The sequence below is a fragment of the Falco cherrug genome, chromosome 2 (genome assembly GCF_023634085.1).
Source record: "Falco cherrug isolate bFalChe1 chromosome 2, bFalChe1.pri, whole genome shotgun sequence".
Taxonomy (NCBI): Eukaryota; Metazoa; Chordata; class Aves; order Falconiformes; family Falconidae; genus Falco; species Falco cherrug.
Window position 1 is genome coordinate 119,896,190 of NC_073698.1, and position 24,949 is coordinate 119,921,138.

Here is a 24,949-nt window from a genome sequence, read left to right on the forward strand (position 1 = left end):
AGAGATAATGCATTTCTTTTTCCCAAAACAGCTTTGCATCTTCATAGAGATGGACTTGTGTCTTTCCAAGAAAAGTCAGCAGCCTGCACACTGCACAATGTAGGGACTGCATCTTCTGAACGCTTATGTGACACAGTTTCGCCTTCCCTTTTTGAAGAAACGTTCTCTGCAGACTTCTGAGTTCATTTCCCAAAGCATGTTTGTGGAGGAGGAACTCCTGAGCAGACGAGGGCTGCAAAAGCTGCGAACCTCCAGGTACGAGGGAAGGAGCTGAGTGGGATTACGGACCCTCCCAGAAGCAGACCCACCGGCTGTAGGCTGGTGCATGCCATTTACAGAGAGAGAGAGAACTACATATTTTTTAATCCACTGTTGTAGTAACAATCACCTGCTATTGCTGGTAACATTTTGGTTTGAGGATGAGAGAAGGTTTAGATCAACTTCACAGAAACAGGCAAACCAGCTGTCCCGATGGCAGTCTAAGAAGCAAAAGGGTTTTGACGTTGCAGTGGGTTTTTTTCCATGTATGTTTGCAGGTTTCATTTGACTTTGATATGTTTATTCCCCTTTTGGCCTGGGATACGGATGGCATACAGAAGTGGCACATCCCACGGTGTTTCTCCCACAGGCTGACCAAGGCGACCAGGCGAGCACCCAAGTTTCTGCCTTTGTTCTCTGAGCGCCAGAAATATCAGAGAGAAACCACCAGCAACTCTGTTCAGGTCAGCTCTGCCCTCTTCTTCGGGGTGTGTTAAACACAGCGACGCACAAAACGCTGCCGAATGACTGACAGAACTCAGGGACGGTGCCTGCCCGGGGATGGAGGCAGCCCACTGCAGAAGTACGCACACGTACAAGGACAGCTCTGTCCAGTCAGCCAGGCACCGCCGGGTAACATGCCAGGTCCCTAATACCGGTTGGCAGAGAACTCCCGGATAATTATTTCTCTTAAACAATGAGATTAATTCCTCAAACCTCTAATCTAGGCTTGGCAGAAATTATGCGGATTGGGATCTTGCAGTTTTACAAACACAGGAATAAAAGCCTTTGTATCTGAAGCAGAAATCCTACCGATCGGAATCTGACAATCTCATACACAAAAAATACATACCTTCTTATACCAGCTCTAATGAATGTAAAGATAAGCTATACTTACATATTTCCATTTTCCAAACATAAGACCATCTGGTACTTCTAGACGACAAGGCATAGTGATGGTATCTCCATATACCGCGTTTACTGTGTACAATCCCAGAGCTAGAGCAGAAAGGGAAAGAGAGGGAACAATTGTAAGTGTTTGCTTGAATTCCCGAGTGCCAGCTAATGTTTGGTTCACAGCTGTTACAAAAGAAGAGCCACCACCCTTGCCAGGGGTTATTTCACAGCACGCAGGATTTATCCCCAAACCTCGGACAAAACAGGATCCTGCCACTGCACTTGTGCACTCCAACATTGTGACCTTTCTGGACCCACGTTTCCCACAGCAGGCAACAGGAGCCTGGTGGATTTCCCAACTTGGATTGCACTCACTCAGCTGGATGACCACGTACCCTACAATCAGTATCCACATCTATTGTCTCACAACTTGTGAAGAAAAATCCCTAAACCTTTATTTTCTTCATCCACAAAACCAGCAGCATCTGCCTGGAGAGATTACACTGCAGTGCAATACTGCGAGGAGGCCAGCAGGCAAGCCATGTCCTGACCGCTGCACGACATTAAAAAACTTAGAGAAGAAAGAAAGAAAAACGAATGTTATCTAAATGCTGGGTTCCCTTAAACTTGGGAAACAAACTAGTCTGCACATTCAGAATTTGGAAAAATGAAGTCAAATGCTTCTATGAATTATTTAAGAACAGCTTTTTTGGAAACCTCAGCACAATGTTGTTGTGCTAATGCATACAGATTTACAGAATAAAACTGACCCACTTATTTTTGGTATCCAAAACATGTGAACTGAACAAAAACAACAGACCCTAAAGTGATGAAATGTTAAAACAGAAGAAAGTTTAAAGGAGAAGATGCTACAAGTTGGTGCATTCGCTATAACGCAACTTTGCTTTGCTCCTGTTTTCCCTAGTTGCCCCTGCTCCAGGTGATGCTCACTGCTCCTTACACCAGAGGGATGTTTGCCCTCTGGTGCTTGCCCAGCACCACTGAGCGAGCGTGCTGGCTGCCTGCTCTCACTCACATGCCTGCGGCTCTTGCCAGGGTTTTCTGCCCAGAGGCTCAGCATCTCCCCCTTCATTTGCAACTGGAGCTGCAACATCAAGGGCTTGCTGCCAAGGAAGCCTTACTTAGGAGAGCACAGGATGCTGGTGATGTAGCCAGGGCCGCAGAAACACCCACTCCTAGAGACATTCATTTTTCTGGAGAGTCAGACTTTCCTGCTAGAGCTGGAGAAAGCAAACCTGTTCCCACATGCCCCCGAAGACCTGAGCCACAGACCCCTTAACCTTTTCCAAGTCCTGAGGCAGCCGCTGGCGTGACTGACAATGCCATTGAGTGTATATGTGCACTATATAAGGAGGTTTTCCCAAGGGATTTTATTTTTTTTTTTTTAAAAACAAAATCATGTCTTTTCAAAGAGCCAGACACTGAATTCCTTGCCTACAATTTCAATTAGAAAGACTCCAGAGCGTTTTCCTCAGGTGAGGACTTTGGAGCCCACTGTTTGCACCAGCTCGTATTTATCATTTGTACCACACAGCGACAAATGAGGCTGTGCCTTGGGCTGTGTGGTACTGCACCAAGAAAAAGTAGTCCCAAATCGTTCCACAGGGATGCTTCCAGCCTGGATGACATCACATGGCAAGGCAGAGAAGCAGGCAAGCAGGCTGGAGCTCAGTGGACCAAAGGAGCGCAGGAGATAACAAGCAGCACAACCCACAGGTATCTTCAACATCCTTTCTTTTTCACCGCTCCTTTTCAACTGAACAACTGCTAATCTTCTTCTCTTCTGTTACAGAGTCACAAACGTACTTTAGGTACATTATTCACACTATAAGGACTGCACGCTCTAGTTTGCTGCATGGGTTATGAAGACCAGCTCTTTTCTAAATGACAATAGCAGCTGGTCCACTAGATGGTGCTGAGGAAGTGCAAGCTTCAAAAATTAAACTTTTTTTTTTTTTTTTTAAGAAATGGGTAAACTTCAATTTTCTAGAAATAGGACCAATGTTTTAATAAATCAAACTATAAACAAAAGTAAAATTCAAAGCTGGAACAAATTTTCCCCTTGGCCCTCTCTTGCACTGATCCTCATTCCGATCTCCAGGAGAGGGATAACACAACTTTGGCTTTGCAGGTTGGATCCTAATTTCCATTTCTGCTAGAGCTCAGTCCTTTTGGGGTCCTCCCTCCCATGGGTTCAAAACTGCAAGAAACCTGCGAATATATATTCAATTAGCAAGCTGGTTAGTAGCCATTAAAATTCCAGTCAAATGTCATTTAGTAATTTGAAATTCTGTAACGGTATTTGGCATTGCACATGGAAAACCAGAAACTGCTGCTCCAGCTAGGAGATACTCCTTGTCATTAGTATCTGGTAGATACTAGTATTAGCAGAAACCAAAATGACCCTGGGGGAACTGTAACGTTATGCTGTCTAGACACCAGTTTAACCCCTGCAAGTCACTACGGTAGCAATCTACACTTCCAAAGACCTGACAAATAGCCTCATGAGGGTGCACGAAACTCTTTCTGGAAAGGATTTTACATTTATAGCATTCAGAGCAGGTAATCAATGAATGGCCTGACAAAAGGAAAGACCAGCCTCTGATTTTAAAAGAACTCTTTCATCTCAAAGGCGTTCCTTCAGTTGGACAAACCAACCCAAAATCATGTATTGCCACAAATTCTGCCTAAACTAAAATCATTCCTTTTTCTAGGGATTTGTTAACACAGAACCAGAAAGACGCAGGTTTTATTTAGATACAGATAAGTGGTCCTCAGAAGAATACAAAAGGTCCTGCTGTAATATTTTCTCTTCCTACTTCTGGAGCAACAAATCTAGGAGGTTTAAGGAGTGCAAACTGGTTGAGTAACTGAAAACTTTCACTGCGGGAACTGCAGTAATCTCCACAAAACAACTCTGCAAACCTATCCATTTAAGAAACAAGCAAACAAACCACCACCTCAACAAATTTGGGAACTCCTCTCTCTGTTACTATTAGACATATTTGTAGAATGGTGGGATGAAATAGAAAATAGAAGAAAATGATTGCTTAATGATATGACAGTGCTTATTACCATCAACCACTGTTTTCTGAGAGCCCTGTACATAGTTTCCAGCTCATTTTAACAAAAAGAAAATGAAAGCAGGATCTACAAATACATAACAAATCGCTCCATGTCCTAACACAACCCAGGGTCAATGTCAAGGCCCTTGTATCTCATTAACTGCGGGAGGGCACAAAGACAACAGTAGGGAATAACGCTACAAGAAGTCATGGGATGGCACGCCCTGCCTTGCTGTATTCCTGATGCATTTTCTGTAGCTAATTAAGAGCTCAGCCAGCCCCCCTGCATGGCTCTCAGATGTCACCTTCTCAAGCCGAGCCAGCGCTGTTAATAACAACGCTAATTCAGGGGCAGGATCTTGCCCCGCGGACGCCGGGAGAAGCTCTGCTTGAAGTAGCTGCGAATTGCAACTACATCCCAGGTTAATCCAGCTCACTCTGCTTCCACGTCTTTACGTGCAAGTCCGAGCAGCTGGAGGTTTAACTCATTTCCCCCTCCTTCATCCAGCGCTAACGGAATTCTGAGCCAGATGAAACCTTTCCACTGATGTCTGGACACCGAGGAAGAAAGCAGCAGCAGCGGGAGGTGACGACACAGAGAGATGCCAGCAGGACAGTGCTAAACTGAGATGATGTTTGCTGTTGATGGTTTTAATTACAGGACTTTCCACATGCCCACGGCAGTGCTAACAGGCATCCTTCTTTCCCCCGCTCTTTGCCTGTATCTCACATGGGAAGAACCAAACAGTACCCACATATTTGGGTGACAAAACAAAACAAAACAAAAGTAATCTGACTACTTGATCAGAGGCTTAAAGGCAGAGGAGGTGCTGTTGTTAGGTCCTCACCAAGACTATGTGATGCAGGTCATAATTTAGACTAATTATTTTTAAATCAATGGGATCACAGAAGAGGAATGGATAGAAGGTGAGTATCTAAAATTCAGGAAGCTGATGTTTCTCCAAGGAACTAACAAAAGCTGTAGGAAGTGTGTGGAAAGCAGCCCTGTTTTCTACCTCTGCCTTCCATTTGAAACACTGAATATTCTTCATGTTGCAAACACCCTTTTTAAGTGCCTAAGAGTAACACTTTCGTGACAAATGTAGAACAGAACAAGGGCTGTTCAAGCACCCTTTAGATGCAAGATTCCGGGGATACTATGACCCTGTATCTGAAAAGTATGACTAGCAGAGGTACTGCCTGAAACCCACCCTCGGTGCTCGCCCAGCTGCTCCCTCCAGTTCCTAAAGCAGCGGAAAACCAGGTGGCCGAACCTGCCTCCATACCCTGCAGTCCGCTCATTTAAATTATGTTTCACACCTATGAAGATGTCCTGTACTTCCCTTCTGCACTGAATTTTTTACTGCTGATGCCCGTGCCCCGGCAGGTTCAGCAATGATGCTTCCTATTACGCTTCCTGGACCCACGGAGCAAGGTCTCGTTACCAGGGAGCAGCGGGACGCGCTGGCTGCCACAGTTCTTTGCAGCAATCAGCAGCAGCAAGCCGGGGAGGTCAATTAGCAGCTTCTGGAATGGAAGTATACAAACCCAAGAGCTATTATGTCTATTTAGCACCTACTTCAGAAACTGTAGTTAAGTACTTTGGAAACCCTAAGTTAGGATGAGCACTTCAAATCTTTACTTGAAGTTTCTGGTCCTCCCATTTGATGTCCAGGTAGCCAAGATCAGGTTGTACTTAACACGGTGCGGGAGGTTAAAAAGCTTTGCCTCATGAAATAAACGTATTAATAAGCTGCTTGCTATTAGCACTGAAGTATCAACAGGTGCATTTTCCTTTCTGCCCTCCACTTCCTACAGGGATTTCAGCTATATAGGTACACACATAGATCCTCTTGAGCATCTGCTTACGTATCAGCTTAAATTATTTCCTTTAGGAAACACCAGTATTTGACAAACCCAAAAATTACATGTTCTTAAGATCAGGAAGTTGCTTTTTAGAATCATACAATCATTTATGTTGGAAAAGACCCTCAAGACCATCGAGTCCAACTGTTAACCCAGGACTGCCAAGCCCACCACTTAACTACATACCTAAGCACCCATAGGTGATTTTTTTTTTTTTAAACAGCAGACCTTTTTTAACCACCTCCAGGGATGCTGATGCCACCACCTGCCTGGGCAGCCTGTGCCGATGCTTCACCACCCTTTCAGGGAAGAAATTTTTCCTAATATCCAACTAAATCTCCCCTGGTGCAACCTGAGGCTGGCTCCTCTCATCCTGCCGCTTGTTATCTGGGAGCAGAGACCAACCGCCCCCTCACCACCACCTCCTGTCAGGTGGCTGTAGGGAGTGAGAAGTTTCCTGCTGAGTCTCCTCTCCACGCTAAACACCCCCAGCTCCCCCTCACAGGGCTTGTTCTCCAGACCCTTCACCAGCTTTTCCACTCCTCACTGGTCATGCTTTTATTAAAAGTAACTTTTTTTATTTATTTTTTAAAGACAAAGCAGTACATGAATGACAGCTGGGTGTAGGTACAATGCAAAACACATTAGTAAAAACCTCCTGCTTTGAACAAGAATTGACAGCAAGTACTTACTGTCCTAGCTGTTGATATTGATACGCCTTAAAGTGGATTTTAACACTGACAAGTAATTTCCATTAATTAAAAGCACTATTCAGAGAAAAAATTAAGAGAGTTCACAGGCTCACACGAGGGTTGAGGTTGGAAGGGAGATCTGGACATCACCTGGTCCAGCCCCTGCTCCAGCAGGGCCATCTACAGCCAGGTGCCCAGGTCCATGGCCAGATGGCTTTTGTCTATCCCCAGGGATGGAGACTCCACCACCTCTCTGGGCAACCTGTGCCAGGGCTCGGTCACCCTCACAGGAAAAAGTGTTTCCTGATGTTCGGAGTTATGTCTTGCATTGCATTTTGTGCCAACCGAATCTCGTCCTATTGCTGGGCACCACTGAGACGAGCCTCGCTCCATCTTCTTTGCATCCTCCATCAGCCATTTGTACACATTGATGGGATCCCCCCGAGCCTTCTCTTCTCCAGACTGAACAGTTCCAGCTCAGTCAGCTTCTCCTTATAGGAAAGATGCTCCCACCCATCATCTTCACGGCACTTCACTGGACTCTCTCCAACATGCCCATGTCTCTCTCGTAGTGAGGAGCCCATGAATGGACACTCTGCTCCAGACTGGCCTCCCCAGTGTTGACTAGAAGGGAAGGATCATCTCATTCAACCTGCTGGCAACACCCTCCCTGCTGCAGCCCGGGCTACCATTAGCCTTCTCTGCTGCAAGGGCACTGCTGGCTCACCTTCAGCTTGGTCTCCAGCAGGACCCCCAGGACCTTTTCTCCAAAGCCGCTTCCCCGCTGGCTGTCCCCCTGCCGTGCTGCATGGAAGCTGGGCTCCTCAGACAGGAGTCAACATTTAACTGCTGCTTCTCCCTCTCTTTTCCTTGCCCGGCAGAAAGTTGCTTTTTCAATGAGATGCTTAGTAGGCTTTCAAGACTTCCACAACACTGAACACGGGTGCAGAGAGAGCAAACACAGCAAACTTGTCATGAATCTCATGTTTCCCCACTTGGGCCCGACAGTCAGCTGAAAGGGAACGCTAAGTCCTGTATGGACAGAACGAGCCTTTAATCATCCTTTTTGCTGAGCCACCACAGCCTGGGAGCCAAACACGGCTCCGTCTCAAGTCTGCGGAGCTCTGCAACAGAGGCCCCGGTGCCATTTCTCCAACGATCCCACCCTGCGATCCCGCTTGCTCTGCTGAAAACAAGGCTCTTCACACCTGCTGCAACGGGCACTCTTAGCACAGCTCACACAAGCCGCGCCAGGGACACTCATCTTCTGACACAGCACAAGAAAATACAAGGCACACTTCAGGATGCCCCAAAAGGCTGGTTAAAGCAAGCGAAAAAACAAGGCTTGTGCTATCAAAATTCATGCACGTGATAGCCCCCATTTCGGTTTGGTGCCTACAGTGATTCCTGGTTTCATATGCTGGGCATCAAAATAGGGAAGCAGGGCAAACACTTCCAAGAAAAATCAAACATTGATTAGCGTCATTGTACAAATATGATTAAAAACAAAGGACTGTGTGTTTGTGGATATGTTATATGATACAGGTTCTATAAACAGTATATTGTTTCTTATCTCCACCTGTTTAAATAGAGAAGTGAATCCACATGTGGGTGACTAAGACTTTAAAAGGACTATTAGTTACAAAAGCACCATCAGCATTATCCAAGAGGGAAAATAACTGCAGATAAACATATCCAACACTATTTAGTATTACAAACACTTGTAAAACAACATAACAGAACTTGCTGAAGGATTTCTTATACTTTGTCACAGTATCCCTTCAGTGAATTTTAAAACCTGAATAATATCAGAGCCCAGGCAATTTTAACACCCAAGGAAAAAACAATCCTTTATCCTCTTATAAGCACTGACACAGTGGACAGCAATTACCCTTTGGAATCATTGCTGCTAACTTGAGCTCTTTGAAGATGTGAAGTAACTGAATGGGAATGCACATTTGGGGTTGGTTGGGGGTTTTTGTTCTGGTTTTGGTTTTTTTGTTTTTCTTAAGACCCAATTAAAAGCATGTTTACGACTCTGGAAGATGCTGAGGTCCATTTGACAAGTTGGTCAAAGAAACACCTACTTAACTCCAAAGACACAAGCAGCCAAACCCACACATGCAGGAGCACTTGTGTGTTTAACTCTGACTTGGGCAAGTACTCAGGCAGGTTAGGGACACGGGGCTTGGCACCCAGCAGCGACGAGGCATCAGGCAGTGTGCATCAGGAAACAGGCAGGGCATTTAAAGCTACAGAGATACTGCAAACACCAGAGAGCAGGTATTAAATGCCAGTAGAATTCAGCTATCACTACCCTACATGAAGCGTTATGCTTGTTTAAAACACACGGCTTTCCTTTAAGAATGAGGAAAAAATCCTGGAGGAAACAAGTCAGCACTTCAGAAATCCTCTCTCCTACGAACACTAACAACTTATATGCTCCTACTCCTTTCGAACTCCATATAAATCAAATTTTTGCTTTACAGTACAAAGAAATGAGCTATAATTAGAAATCAGCTGAGACAACTTGTCCCATCTGGCCAGGGCTGCAGGGGCTCCACCACCTAATCAATACAGGAGCCCTGAGCCCCCTCCTGCACAGGGGCCGAGGTCACTGCAAGCATCTCCCCGGAGCTCTGCCCTGTAGTTCAGCCATGCACGGCACGGGACGTCCAGCTCTCCAACACGTGCACATCGCTTGGCTTTCTGTGTAACCCTAAGTGTGACTCAAGGTTGGGACCTCCACACATTTGGGTCCAAAACCCCACGGAGCACTTCAGCCACAGTCTTCAAAGCCCTACAACGTGACCAAATAAAACTCCGGGTGCTGTGTGCCTGCTTGCAAGCCAGACTACTCAACTGCCATCCGTTTCACTGACGGCTATTTCTGCTTCAAGATTTCAAAACATCCAGCTGTTGCAGTATTTTGGTGGTTATTTTCCCTGCTTCCCGCAGCAGAACACAACTTTTGCATCTGTACGCTTCCCTCCTGTAAGCTTTGCTTGTAGCTTGATTTCAGACGATTTTAGCACAAGCTTTTGAAAAGACTGAAGGAAATTTCAGCCTGCAAGACAGAAGTCTTAGAAAGTTATGTCCTTCCAAGAGCAGGTGGGGTTGTGCTACAGGGTGTAGTTTACAGGGGTTATCAGCACTGTAAGCTTTACCCTAGGGAGGTTTCACACCAAGCATTTCTCCGAACATTTTCTATCACCGTCATTGCTAAAGCAGTACACAGGAGAGCATGCAGAAGAAAAGCAGCATCAGTCTGAAGGTACCAAAACACCTACACAGCATCTGAATAACAGCAACAACCTTTTGTCAGAGTAGGAACTTCAAACGTTATGTCTAAAGCAATAATCATTACAGTAACCATAACCATCAAAAGTTTCTAGAATTTCTGATAGGTATGCAAAAGGAATTTGTACATAGCCATGCTGCTCTAAAATTTGACTGTCCACCATTAAATACATTACGGTGGTCACAAAATAAAATGGAGAGCGCTTTCCAAGTCAGCAAAGCTTTCAAACTACATAAAAAAGCTGTTCCTAGCATTAGCTTCTGCAAAGCTTAAGACCAAATAAGCAGTTCAAAGCTCAGTAACTGATACAAAACGCTACCACAAAATAAGTTGCTTGTGTCAGCACATCAACCTTCCCACCTCCCCACCTCAGCCTCTGTTCCAACACCTGGTTCCAAGAAGACAAAGGAAACCACTAAGACCAATAGCTCTGAAGCAGGACCAGCAAAGCTCTGGTTTGCTTGGCAGCAGCAAGCGCGTCTCTGCTCTGTGATCTGGTCCCTTTCAAATCAGGAAGGCTGCAAAATCTGCTGGAAGGAAAACCCATGAAAGCCACCAGTGCCTTTGTGCTGCACGGGTTTTGTTATTGCAGCGTTTCCCTTCAAAGGGAAAGCCCTAAGCTTCTTTCCACAAGCCACCACCCCAAAACATCACCTGTGATCTCAATGGCCTCCTAATCACGCTATTTTATGGAAAGCCTAGCTTTTGGCTCAGAATGACGTAACTCTGTTTCTGGATTCAGTGCTAATCCAAAAACAGTCAGATTCGCATTGCAGGCTGATTTGTGGGTTTAAATTTTTAAGACCTTTGAGTAAATCTTACTGCTTTTAAAAAGTTACATATGCAGCGGTGCTGTTCTAAGTAAGAAAAAATGTAGAGTAATTCCATGCAAATATCTAAAAATAGGACTTAGGGGGAAAAAAAAAAATCCACCTCCTTAAAAATGCTTGAATTAGTATAAGACTAGTAGAGACAATGTTTCCTCAAGATATGAGTGGAACCACATCAGAAGACACGTCCAATATTGGCAAGCTGCGGTCAGCATCCGAAAACCCAGCCATGACTTTTATGAGTGCCGTACAGTGGGAAAAGGCTCTTTCCCACAGTTGATGCTGCAATTGAAAGGCCGCTGTTAGTGATTTACTTTGGTGCAAATTTTTACAAAACATTGCTTAGGATAGTACTCATAATTCAGAGTAGGAGCTAAGATGGCTAGCATATCTTCTTATAAATGCTTCTGTTCAAGATGTAGCCATGACTAAAGGAACTATGATTAACTTCTTTTTTAACATACTAGAAAACTGAAAATAACTTATTAAAATAGTTACCAACATATGATGAGATTTTTTTCACAAGTGGTCTGGCACATCTGCCAGGGAAGTGAGTGGTAGCTCACACATCATAGTTTGACAATACAAGCTATTGCCAAGAGATGAGCAGCAAATGTGGGAAAACAGTGTCTGAGTCAGTACTGCAATGAGTTTCAGCTTTAAAGGGTATATACCTAATTAGGCAAAATGGCATCAACAAAGCCTTTGTAGCTTGGTGAACTGCTCACCCTGGCTGAGGTTAGCCTCTCGCTGCTCCTGCACCATACTTCTGTTACGCTTCCCGGTTGCCCTTCCAAAGCACTTTGCCATTTGCTAGAACAGCTCCAATTGTTTTTTATCTTCTCATTATGCTAGTCAGTATCCAATAGCTTAAAGGGACTTAAACATTTCTATTAAGTCAAATAAAACCCGTAGCTCAAAAATAATTATCTAAAATCCCCTATTATATTTTGCTACAAATCTCTTTTTTCCTTTTTCTTTTTTTTTTGTTTAAAAAAAAAGTCAATAGACAGCATGCTAAAAAAAGAGCTGGCTCTCTTGCTTTTTCATAACTTGATATTGACAGTGTGGATCAATATACCCCACAGGCTAATAGTGCAGAAAAAACACGTAATTTATACATAAATGCTGAATAAAAGACTCAATAGTGTATGTTTTTGATATCAGAACTATGACAGATTCTGTTTTGGCTCTCTGAGCAGAGTATACTGCCCCGCCAGCCTAGATCTGAAGCCAATGCCAAGCTGGCAGAGCATCACGGGAGAAGCCTTCCCGACAAAGGAGGATGAACTTGTGCCGCTTGTGTCCCTCCCCTTGCAAGGGAGCCCTGGGACACCGGGCTGCACCCATGCTGGCACCACAGCGGAGATGACTGTGGGGACCCGAACCTGTTGGCTCCTTTCAGGGCACCAAGAAGCGAATGGACTGTTTCCTACCCCAGCCACGAACCTCTTCTCACCAGCCTGCACGGAGTTAAACCAACGAGAAACCAGAGGCGAGGTGACAGGGAGGAGGGAGGTCGATGCATCCCACTTGGTCGGCTGCGGTTTCTGGGGAGGCACAACCACAGCATCATGGAAAAGTTCACTGTTATCACCGTTTCATAAAAAAGAGTCGCACACCTCTGCCCCTGCCACAGGGTGCTCCTCTCCAACTATGGAAAACACAGGGGAAACTCCAAGTTTTCCTTCACACACATTATGATCCACATACGCCAGCAAAGTACGCGCTAGCTTGGCTATATACACATGTCCCTTCTAAGCACATCCCTTTAGGTTTTGGTCTGTGAGGATCCACAAGCAGGTTAAGGGGACAGGGAGCAGATGGACCTTCCACATACATTTTTAGGAGCTGGGCACTACCCAAGAAATGTAGTTTTGATCTATGTTTGAATCTATTGATCAATGCTCTAACACACGTGTCAAAACAAAGGAAAAATAGTTCAAGCAAGCCCCTAGCTTTGGAAAAGCGGCTGGTAAAGCAGCGTCTGCTTCCCTCTGGCATCGGCCAGATGCAAGGACACGCACAGAAAGAGACCACGGCATCACAGAAGGGTCTGACTCTGAACCCAGCTGCTCCCACTCTAACACACGGAGGGGCTCTGCGGCCACGTGGGCAGAGCCAGCAGCAGCATTGAAGCTACCTGGGTTTCCTCACCTGCCTTCCGCACCTTTCCTACTTCCAGCTACTGCAAATTGTGTGCTTAGCGTGCCTAAGTATAGTAACAGATAGGAATTATCCACACCTCCCACTGCAAAGGTAAGCAAAAAACCCACTGAATTTCTTGGTAAATGAAAACTTAGTATATTTTACAAAAGCTGTACTTCCCAAAATGCATATGGATTCCTTACATTTCTTTAAGCATGAAGGAGTCTCAAGAGAAAAATCAAGGTACAAGCAAATCAGAGGATCATTTTGCAAAGTGGGGGAAAGAAATAAAAAATATCACCGATCATTCTAGTTAAAAGTAAATAAGCGCAGTGGAAAAAAAAAAATCAGCAATTAGGAAAAACAAGGTAATGCAAAAACAATTATTTTTTTTCAGAAAAAGAAACTAACGTAGTTAAATCAATGCCACCGCAGCCTCCTGTGCAAAGGAATCTCAACAGCAGACACCGCTCTAACCCCTTCCCTCTGGGGAGCGTGCCCGCACGCTGCCTGCAGCCCTCTCTGCAGGGGCGGCACTGCCCCCCTGCCTGGCAGGACCCTTCTAACTCGAAAATTAGTGCCTGACAATTTCTGCATCATGTAATTTTTTGAACCGTGCTGCTTGTTTTTCTACTTTGAATAGTGATCTGCTCTGTCAAGAAATCCTAAAACAAAGAAAAAGCCTCGCTCCCTACTGCTGAGCGTGCTCAAAGCCCCTTCGCCCAGGCACTTGCTTTCTCATGCAAAACCATCGTGGGGTTCAGCTCCCCAGCTCCTGCCACAGCCTCGCTACCCACCACCAGCACCCCCCACTGCAGCCACCAGGCTTTCCAGCAAGCAGGGAGGAATCCGTGGGGAGAAGGTGTCATTTCGCTTCTCTTTCTGTATCAGTGCTCTGGAACAGCTGCAAGAAGCCCCAGCCGTGTTCCTGTACCGACCCCGTACACCCCAGTAAGTGACAAAGGAAGTGTTTAGTGGATGCCAGTTTGATGGGTGACTCGGAGAAGTGGGCAAAGCAGCTTCCAAGGCACTCTGCTGAGAGGGGGCACCCGAAACCTGCATCCAGTGGTGCAGCACAGAACCGTGCTTTTCCCACCTGCCCCTCGCCACGGCACCCACAGCCCCGTCCTGCCCCGCTGCCATGCTGCACACACCTGCCGCCTCCAGCAGCATTTGTTCCCAAAGAAAGCAGCTACATTCCAACAACGGAGCAAATCCCAGCCTCGGACTGTAACAGGTATAGTGTGTACAGAATATTATTTTCAGTGAATGAGCTTCATTTACTTGTAGGGAAAACCATGTGCTAATCACCTCAGGAAACAAAACAAAACAAAAAAGCCTTACAGAAGATACAACTCTGAAGGGCACAGATGAAGGGCAGATATAGCCTTCTGTAATGCCAAGTAGGTGGAAAAATGCTTTCAGCAGAAAACATCCAGCCGTTCTAAGTTAGGGAAGGGGGCTGGTACAGGGAAACCCCCAGCCTGACGAACCGTCAGGCGGCTCTGGCTGGCTGGACACCCCCCATGGACACCCCCCAGCCGGTGACTGCTTTGGGTGCTCCATTTTCCAGCAGCCTTCTCTACTGGTAAGGGAGAGGACAAAGTGAGGGAGGTGAGATGAATGCAGCCTCCCCAAATCATCGACAGGTCTTTGTTACCTGGAGACAAGACCCACCATTTCACTGACAGCACAACAGCACAGGTGTGAGGGGGGGAAGCTCTTTGGAAGCATAATGCTATACATCCTTATGATTTATGCTAAAATAAGTGACTGACAGCTCCTCTGAGGCTCTCTTGAGATTTAATGGGTCCTCGCAGACATGGCTTTTTAAATTTCAGCCCTGGTAGCCGCACCTGTCTCCTGCTGCAGGAGGATGCCCTGAAGCAGCTGTGCGCCTCCACCAGTGGGAGAAACCAGCACCACCTTTGCTTCGGAGAGTTTCATCTCTGCCTGCCTCCCTTCAGCAGCACGCTGAAAACGAACAGGTGTGCCAGCAGCACAAGCTGCACACTACCTGTAAGAAGAGTTAACGTTACAGAGACTCTGATTCAGCGGTGAAACCTAGCTACATGATATGGAAATAGGTACGGCTGGTGTGACTTCAGCGCCCATCATTTCTACTCGTGGATATCACTGACATGTGCAACGGTGTGAAACGCTGCCAGATATCCGGCTCTGTTTCCACCTTGTATGCATTTACATATGCATGTGCATACATAAGCTAGCATCGGATATGCTATTACTTTTCTTCTTTGCATGAATTCTTTAACGTTTTTACAAAAATAATTGCTTAAAATAATGTTGCATATATAAAACAATGCTGGAAAGGACCATACAGCTGCAGCTCAAATCTGGTGGATGGGCTCCCGGTTACAATGATTTTCCAATATAACACCAGACCATATAGGTACCGTGCAGTTATTGAGCACATTGCTGTAAGTCTCAGCTGCCCTCTGGAAAAAAACATGGAGGGTTAGAATATGCAAAGTACAGTTCCTATTCAGTTTTTAATTGAACATACACCTTACTTCCTAGAGTTTTAAACTGTAGGCATTGCTCTCTGCAAATACAGTGCTGCTATAAAGTTTAACAGCAGCAGCATATATTGTAAGGCCTCTCTACAGTCCCCAAAAGGGAACCACAGTTACCGCAAGCGTGTGCAAAGAGAAGCAATACATAAGTTCAATCTTTCAAACATTTATGCACATAATTTATCTTCAAGAACAAACAGTCCCACAGCAGGAGGGCACAAAACATCAGCATTACTACTAGAAGACAGTTATGCTGACCCAGGCGTCCCTCCCTGTCACACATATTGCGGTAGCTCCCTGGCAGTCCAGGACCCCATTTATCAGGTAATAACGAGGCACGATCAACCGACTGCCCAGGGACTGAGCCCAGCCCACCCTCAGGGGAGCACTTCAGGACTCCTGCAGTGCCCCCCCTGCCCCGTGAGCCCCCCGACTCCAGGCACGCAGCACGCACCTCTGCCAGGAACAAAACCCGGCACCTGCTTTGCAGGAACAGAGAAAGTTTGACCCCCCGGCTAACACAGCACGCCGGCTTTAAGGGAAGGCAGGCGCGACATGCCGCTTGTCCCGACAGCCTTGAACGGCAGCATCAGGAATGACAGCAGCCGCACGGACCCACGTGCTTGCAAGTTCAGATGTCGAGGTGAACGGCCGAGTGCACAGCGATTCCTTTGAGCAGCCCGCCCCAGTTAGATGCGCGGCTCCCAGCGCAGTGGCCGCAGTCACGCTGTCATTGGAACTCCGCAAACATGTATCTTAGCATCCCCTTATACCCATCAGAAACACTCTGCGGAGAAGGCTTTAGCTAGCGTGACAGCTTCTGCAGCACGTTATGCTACTGTAAACTGCATTAATGCCCAGCTGCACTTTTAAGTGCAGTTCAACACGCTGTTTTGACCTATCTATTTGCGCCATAACTACCCATTTCCTTATCTAGGTGCTGCTGCTGCCTGCATTGCCGCTTCTCCCCGAGCAGGAACACAGCAGACGGGCTCCCCCGTTGTTCTGATTTGTGGCAGGAGCTTTTACCTGTACGCGGCTAGTTACCTGTTTTCTGACACTAACCACCTACTCAGAGCATTAGTGTTTTGCAACAGCCATCGAAGACGAGGCATTTGCCATGCAGCCCACACACTGGCCAAGCAGGCAAGCTACTGCCAGGCTGAAGCAGAGCAGCGAGGGAAGGGCAGAGGCTTCGTGAGCATCCTTATACCGCAGCACCGCAAAGTAAACAAGAGGGACCTTCTTTCCTAAGAGCCATCTTGTGTTTTTTGCAGAAACAGCATTCACACAGCACCCAGCGAGGTGCCACTTAGCTTTTGGTGAGCACAAACCATCCCCCAGTCAGTCTGGCACAAGCTGTCCCGTTGTGCTGTGGCTCTCGGAGCCATCGCTGCCCCCAGCCCCCCCTGGTCACTGCTCTGCACCAAGAGGGACGTGACCACGCCGGGTACCTGGCAAGAGACACTTCCAAAAGGCCAAAACAACCTCTCAGCAACTTCAGGCCACCCCTTACCCTCAGGAGGGGCGCGAGGATGGCTCAGTGGGGCAAAAGATCTGGCCCCCAAAGGCAAAAACTTGTTCTGTCTTGTGAGGAAGCAGACGGTTTTTAAAGTGTCTCCAGTTTCTGTAAAAACTTGCACTAATTAGCACACATATTTTTAAAAACGCTCCTATGCCCAATTATTCTAAAGAACGCCTGAAACCTAATTATTAGTTCTGGAATCCTTTTTCTATCTTGGAGCCAGATGGTGCCCTTCCTAAAATACCAAGGCTAGAGAATTATTTATGTGAGCTTTGACCACGTCTGAACAGCTCTGGGAATGATGTATGTTTTTAATGCCCTGATACTGACAACAAGCCTTTTTACTCTAAATTAATGGGAAACAAGTGTTGCCCAGTAAAGATAAAAGTGACTTTGCAAAGTTTTATTCTTTAGAAGTTGCCTTTTTTAGGAGACCCGTGTCCTTGAGAAACATCAGCATTGGCTTGCCTGCCAGAACAGAGGGATGCCACGGCACGCATGTGCGCCCACGCCGCGTGGGACGGGCTGTCTGCGTGGGGGGAATCAATGGTGTTTGGGATAGTGCATCTCATTTTAGGCTGGACTTAATCGGGTCTTGCAGAAAACCAAAAAACCATCAAACCCAGCCCCACCACATACGCATGCAGACAAAACCCCAGAGTAACCTGTGCCACCCTCCTGCAAAGCAGCAGCTGCCTTTGGCTCCTCATGGGTACAAATCTGCTTTTTAGGCTGACTGGCTTTGTTTAATGTTTATGTGCTTTTCTTTTTCTGACATGCATTCAATAAGCAAAGTCAGTCTGGAAAATAGATGTTCACAGCCTAAACCGAGCTACAGAAGAGGGAAGGGGCTGGGTTTTGAGACCCGATGCGGATGTCAGGTGTAGCCCCCCCACCCTGAAGAGGGCTTCAGCGCTCCCCCCGCTCACCAGCCAGTCCCCTGTCACTCCTTCCTGGGAAGAGCAGGATGGGTCCCTCTGAGCAGGAGCCTGCAGCTCCTGCACATGAGGGCTGTGAACCTGGACCTTCAGAAGCAGCGCTCAAAAGTATCTTTTAAAAAGAAGGCACTCAGAGCCTAGAAATTCCAAGCCTTCCCCTTTCAGACTGCTGTTTTCACCAGCGAATCGCAATGCATTTTCCCATGGACATGACTGCTTTTATCCTTGCTTTAAACCAGCACAAAAGAAAGGTCTGCAGGCATGCAACGCCTTGCTCACTATGGTGTGGAAGGCTGCCAGCTGCAGCAGAGCCAGAATGGGTAAAAAGAAGCGATGACATTTGGCAGGAAGAAACATTGAATGGGGTGACAGACCACCAGGCTGCAGGGCTGTAAGAGGGTTTCTGCAGCACCATTCACGTTACACCCTTGGCGCTACCCTAAAGCACCGTTTAATAAGCATCATGCCTCTGCTCTGAGGCTGAAGCACCAACAAGTCCCTAAAAGTAGCTTCACACCTGAACCTGCCTTCTGTGCACCAACAGCTGCTCCAAGAATTAATTTTTCCTCTCTCGACAGTCCATATAAGTACCTGAAATTGGCTGCTGCAATATTGAAATGAGTCCAACATAAAATTAATACCCATCATAGCTATTTAAAAAAAAAAAAAGCCCCTCAACATATTAACTACTTTACAATCAAAACAAGGACACCTTAAGTCAAGCTGAATGCATCTGAGTAGGTTTTCATTATCTTGATTTATCTTAGGTACATGTCATTTCTTTCTCATTAAATTGCAATGTGAGCCATTTTGTATATAAAAAATAATAAAACATATTTTCTTCTCCAAATGACTAAAATGTGGTAAAAGCCCACACAATACTTCCCTTGCCTTGATGTTTTCCAGAGTACCATATGGCTTGTCTGAATCCCTCAGCAAGAGTTTTCCTGAATTCAAAACTAATTTGATTTGGCAGCTTCTTCTTTAGAAAATGTAAATTCCCATAACATATTTTAAATTATATTCTATTTAACAAAACATTGTTTTCTTGTCATAAGTATGAGCAAGCTTTTACACATTTTTCATTTTCATTGTAAAGGTAAATGCTTCAGCTTTTAAGAACTGGCAGTAGTGTTATTTCCAAACAGTTCCTCTGCACATTACTAATAAAGGGATATTTTATAGCAGAGGCACGGAGGCACATACATCTCACAAATTAGGCACCCCAAAGATCTGGAGTACGTGGTAATCTCTTGCTTAAATAGCTGTGCAATCTAAGAAAGAAAGAAAAACAAAGGAAAAGAGCCTTATTGAGAACCCTTTTCTTCTGCAGGCAAGCTGCAGCACCAGGCTCCACTTCCAGCAGGGGCAAGGTGATCAGTCTGGGCTGGGCTCGCCCAAGTCCTGCTACAGAACAACAGCCTTCCTACGACTTGTCTCACAAACCAACCAAAGTAAGAATATCAACAACTAAAGGCTTTCTGAAGCTTATGGGCCGAAGTGAAATGCAGTAAAATATTCTGGTTTTGCCTTGGATTTCACACCAGGCTGAAATCACTCCTTTATTTCTCAGGATGGATACAATAGCTACAAGAGAAATTGCTTTCAGAGAATGAAACAGTTTGTCATCATAGAGTGCTTCTGTACTCCTAAAAGTAACGGGCACACAGTTAGTACGATACACCCTCTTCAGAGCTGTGTTAGAGGCTTTTCTTCCCACCTCAGGCAGAGGAAGCTCAGGCGCTCATGCTGCTGACGGGGTCCCCGCAGGAAGGCAGCGCGTTACCAACTCGACAATTTCCATTAAAGTTTCAGAGGGAAATACGAGCATTCCAGCAGCATCGTGAAGTTGGGGAGAACAAAGGGGGAGAAAACCAACCCAAAAAGAAAGAAACAACCAAAAAGGTTGTTTCTCAGCGGCCAGCTGAGAAAAACTCCCCAAAACAAGCTTACATTGACAGGCTGCCAGAGCATCCCTCCCGGAGCAGCTCGCAGGGCTCCCGGGAGAGGACAAGCTCCCACGGGAACCTCCACTGGCTCCAGAGGACACACTGATGGGCATGAAGCCGCAGCAAAAGCAGCCGTTATTAGCTCCACTGCCCCTCATTTCCTTAATTACCTCCCCACATTCCCGTGCCCAACCGTTTCTGTGCAGAAGGGTAAGCTGGCTGCTGGCGCGGGGCTGCTCAGCACCAGCTCTTGGGAGGCAGGCACCCGGCAGCATCGGTCCCAGCAGGATGCAGACAGCGGGAGAGCACAGGGGAGCATCACCCCCCTCCCTGGCATTTGAAGAAGACGTCCAGCTGAAATGATCCTCAACAGACAGGGTGAGCTACGACTGTAGACCTGTTTTTTCTAGCCCCAGCTATTACGGGATAAGACAGCGGCATCCTGTTCTAGCAGCAGCATCGCTTCATTAATGCTATTATTTGAAAAGCAGGAAAACAACAGGAAAAAAGGTCTTCAACCCCAAAACTGACATCCAGGGAATTCAGCGGGTGCAGCAGCCTTGGTGTATCAAGGCACAATCCCAACCAATCTTGCAGAAGCAATTCTAATTAGGCAGGAAATGAAGAAGGGTTCCTTTCAGGCTGGCTGAAAGAACGGTGGATTGATTTAAATCAAATCACTGATTTTAATCATGGATTTAAATCAACGAAGCAGGACACCTTGATTTAGCTCATCAACTTTAATCTTGTACTTTTTACTTTTTTCCTAATGAAAGCTCATTCATTTTGTTAAGATAATGTGGGGAGTTGTAAAAAGCATACACTTCATGTTGAAATGGATTAAAATTTTTATTCTCACTCAACATTGATGACTTGTGACTACAAAGCCTGAGCTAATTTTTTAACAGTTAAAAAGCATCACTTTTAAAAATCATTCAAATTTGAATGCTCGCACATGAAACACATTGCAAATTATTTTAGAGACTGTAATAAATCTCGGCCTTGATAAATACAAAGGATTTCTGCTTAGTTTTCTTCTAAAGCCACATAGGTAAAACCTCCAACTTGCAACAGCCTAGACTTCAATCTGTTTGTGTCAAAGAACATTAGAGCCCAGTAAAAGTAATGCATTGCGTTATTTAGGGACACCTACTGATAGTATGAAACCTGATATTACTCATATATTACTCATATAACTGATATTTAAAAAAGCTGTCAGGATACTACTGCAGCCTCCATTAATTAAAAAAAAAAAAAAAAAGGGAGAGGAATGTGATGGTGGTGCTATCACAAATACTTCAAATATGAGAGAAATTCTGTCTAGAAGCTACCCAGAAAAAAAGCAAAAAAAAAAAAGGCAAAAAAAAAAAAAGCTTTGTAACATATGAGAAAAATAATCCAAAGCAAGTGTCAGCAAAAGGAAGAGGACATGTACAGACAGTACTTGTGCTGGAAAAGAGCTGAGGGTGACAGAAGACCAGAGTGCATTTGGTGTGCAGATACTTGTAATCCAGCGTGGCAGCTGTGTAGGGAACAACCAAGTTATTCATAAGAAGGAAAAAACCAGACTTTAAAATAATTTAAGGGATGTCTCAGGAGAGTGGGCTGACAGACACGTTGTATCTGGCACACCCAAGCATTACCTGTGTACGGCGTTAAGGTTTCATTTAATATTTTTTCCCTTTTTTCCTTTATTTAGAGTCTTGCCAGAGCCAAAAGTTGTGGAAAACACTCACTTTGTGCTGGCACGCAGCAAGACATACTTCTTTGTATAACGCTCTGCAAACAAGGTACCAAGTTCCACGAGCTAGATAAAAGCGCACAAATCTTGTCGCCGAGCAATATCTCATTTTAATTGTATGTACAATGCTGGCTGGTTTTATTAGCGAAAAGCTCCCGATGAAAAATACCAACTCTTAAGCCTTGTGAGCTACTATTTAAATCTCCACCAAAGTGCTAAGGCTCTGCTAAAAATGAGCCAGCAAAACCCGGGGAGGCTTTACTCAGCAGCCCTGCCCTCCACAGGCACCCGGAGCTGCCGTTTCCCACGTCCATGTCCCAGGTGCCTTCCCCCACCCCGCCCAGCTCTGCAAAGCGTCGCAGAGAGACAGGGATGGAGCCCGTCCTGACTCATTCCGAGCCAAAGCAAACCTACACAGAACTTACAATCCACCCCCAGAAGATTAAGTATGTTTGATTTGCTCAGCCATATTCTACCTCAGCAATCTCTGAGGATAATTTTTTTCCCCTTTTATTGACAGTGTTTTTGAATAAGAAAAGATTTACATTTCGATTTGAAATGTTCAGGTACTTTTCCTTAGAAACTATGGGAACCCAAAGCACTAAGTGGCAATCTGCTAACCAAGACAGATACAGTCATTCCACCTATTTTTTTTCTCCTCCTTCTTTTGACACAGGAAAGAAAAGAAGGATTCTTTAAACACCACTTGAAAGCACACAAGTGATAAGAACAGTCAACCCAGAAGGAACATTCAGAAGAAGAAAAAACCCCAGCTATGGTGGGTAAATGATGGAGATTTAACAAAACCTCCAGATTGTTGGCCTTCGGAGAGTATGGGTCAGATAAAGTACAGCTTAAACGGTAACGCAGAATTTCTTCTGCTTTACGATTAGGAGATTCAGCTATTCTGTTTTGTGTATTTGCTCGGGAGACAATTTTCTGAGGGCTGAGCTACATACTCTATGCGCTAGCAGGACTCTGAGTAATTGAAGTTGTCTACTTGCAGCTCCAAGAGGTTAACAGCACACCGCTGCGGGATGGCTTGCTGGGTACCACGGCCTCGGAGCGCTGGAGACGATGCGGATGTGCAGCAGCCTTTGCAACGTCTTGGCCTGGCCTTTCACATAGCAGCAGCACGTAACTGCGGCACAAGAAACATGCTCCAAAATCACGGGCGCAAGGCCAGTTACGAGTGGAAGCGGTGGCATCAGGAGGTAAAACAGGCTGTGTAACTACGGACAGTGCTAGTGTATCAGCCTGCACACGTCTTTTGCAACGCTATCTCCCCTCCCACGCATCCCAGCAGGATCAGATAGAGCAGTTTACACCACGGAGCAGACATATTTTTCAATATTGGATTTGTTTACGTCACCCTCCAAAGTCATACACCAAAGCTGATGTAATTCGGTGTGGCTCATTCAACCTTGGTTTCCCCTTCCAGCAGATGGGAGGGAGAGAGGAGGCAGAAAAGCACTCTCAATGTCAGCACTTCACTTTCTCCTCTCAGTCTTCACATCTGCATCTTTTAAAATTACGGGTTTCAACTGCAAGTAAATCCTCAATGCATTCCAAATCTTGAAAAACCCCACATGCTATCTATCCAGAGAGAGCTTCCATAAATCACGCTATTAGAGCAGGACAATGAAATCGGTTCAACTGCTGTTTCTCAGAGCATTGAAGATGCCTCATGGGATACTCTATCATCTCATCTTAAACACAAATTTATCATACAAATGAGAAGAAAAATAACAGTCAGCATGCACATCCACACCGCTTACGAACCTCCGCCTGCAGCAGCTCCTCTGATAGCAGGACAGCTGCACAGCCTTATAGCCCACGAATGCATCTTTTAGCCCCTGTGTTTATTTTTTGAAAATCATTAAGCTTGCTAAAATTATCTACTACAGAGAAAAAACATTAAACCTTTTGGTAACCGATAAAGCTCCAAAAGATAAAAAGCATCTATTCAGTGAAATAATCGCTGCTCCATCCGGTTTGGGCATCCCCAGTGGATGCTCCTGTATCTGCTCGCTGCTGTACTCAGCACAAACCAAGGACAGACTTTTCCCGGTTTTCCATCACAGCCAGAACCACTATGCATAGTCACTTATCATAACAGAAACACATGCTTAGGAATAATTACTTAAAAACACCTTACTCTGTACTTTTCACCAGATATTACTTTGCAGATTAATTCGAAGCAGAAAAGCTAATGATAAGATAAACTAGGGACTTTGCCGTTTTCCCTTGGGAAGGAGGCTCACTGTGTGCTGACACACCTGCTCCTGCCTCTTCCTCATTTCTTCTACTCATCTGCCCCAGGAACAAACCCACCTTCTCCTCCAGATGCAGCCACTGGAGAGGAGCCAAGCATATTAGCACGCAGCCTCGTGGCCCGGCCGCATTCAAAGGAGCAATGCGCCAAGGACCACACGCGCACCATTTTCTTTTCTACCTCACTTCACATTGTAATAGCAGCAACGATCACATGTAAACAGGTATCTTCGGTCCTATGGCTTTTTAATCCTGGGTGGTGGTTTGTTTTGTTGTTGGGGTTTTTTTTATATGTCTTCTTGTTTATGCCTTAGTACCTGAAGCTAAGAAAACAAAACAAAAAGCTTCTGAATAATACTTTCCTCAGAATTATGGCTCATCACCTTAGCTGGCAGTCTGCCTTTCACCAAACACAGAATGCAGCAGTTCTTATCTTCATCATCTATAGAGGATACGCCATCTTAAAGAGTTTACACTCTCCCGTGATAACAGTTGCTTTTAAACAAGTGGATAAAATTGTTTCCATTTATAACTAGTTTCGCTGATATGAAAAAAAAAAAAAAAAGGAAAAATCCACATGAAAGAAGCTGTATAAATGTGAAATTATGTTAAAGCACTCATTATTCCTAGCAGGAAAAACAAAAACAAACCCAAAAGAAAAATTCAACTAGAGCTTATTAGTGTTACACTGAATATTTTAGGCCAAATAATGGATTTTTAATAGTTGATTGCCTAAAGAAAAATATTTCAAATTTTTTTTTTTTAATTATAAGATTTACACATTCAGTGTTAAAAGAAATGCATGTGTAATCTTTTTCAGACATTGAAGTTCTAGCTATCATCTTTCTGGAGGGATAACTTTAAAATTTATAAGTGGTATGAGCTGAAGCCAACAAACCTTATTTTAAAA

General features: G+C 45.2%; 1 protein-coding gene across 4 annotated transcripts in view; it reads right to left on the reverse strand.

Annotated features, from left to right (window-relative positions):
* The window catches only part of ALCAM (activated leukocyte cell adhesion molecule), a 125,146-nt gene that overhangs the window by 36,404 nt on the left and 63,793 nt on the right, over positions 1-24,949 (reverse strand). For all 4 annotated transcript variants that reach the window (XM_055702428.1, XM_055702426.1, XM_055702425.1 and 1 more), the window contains exon 2: positions 1,157-1,257. In XM_055702428.1, coding sequence (XP_055558403.1) covers positions 1,157-1,257 — 101 coding nt within the window. The remainder of the gene's footprint in view (positions 1-1,156; positions 1,258-24,949) is intronic.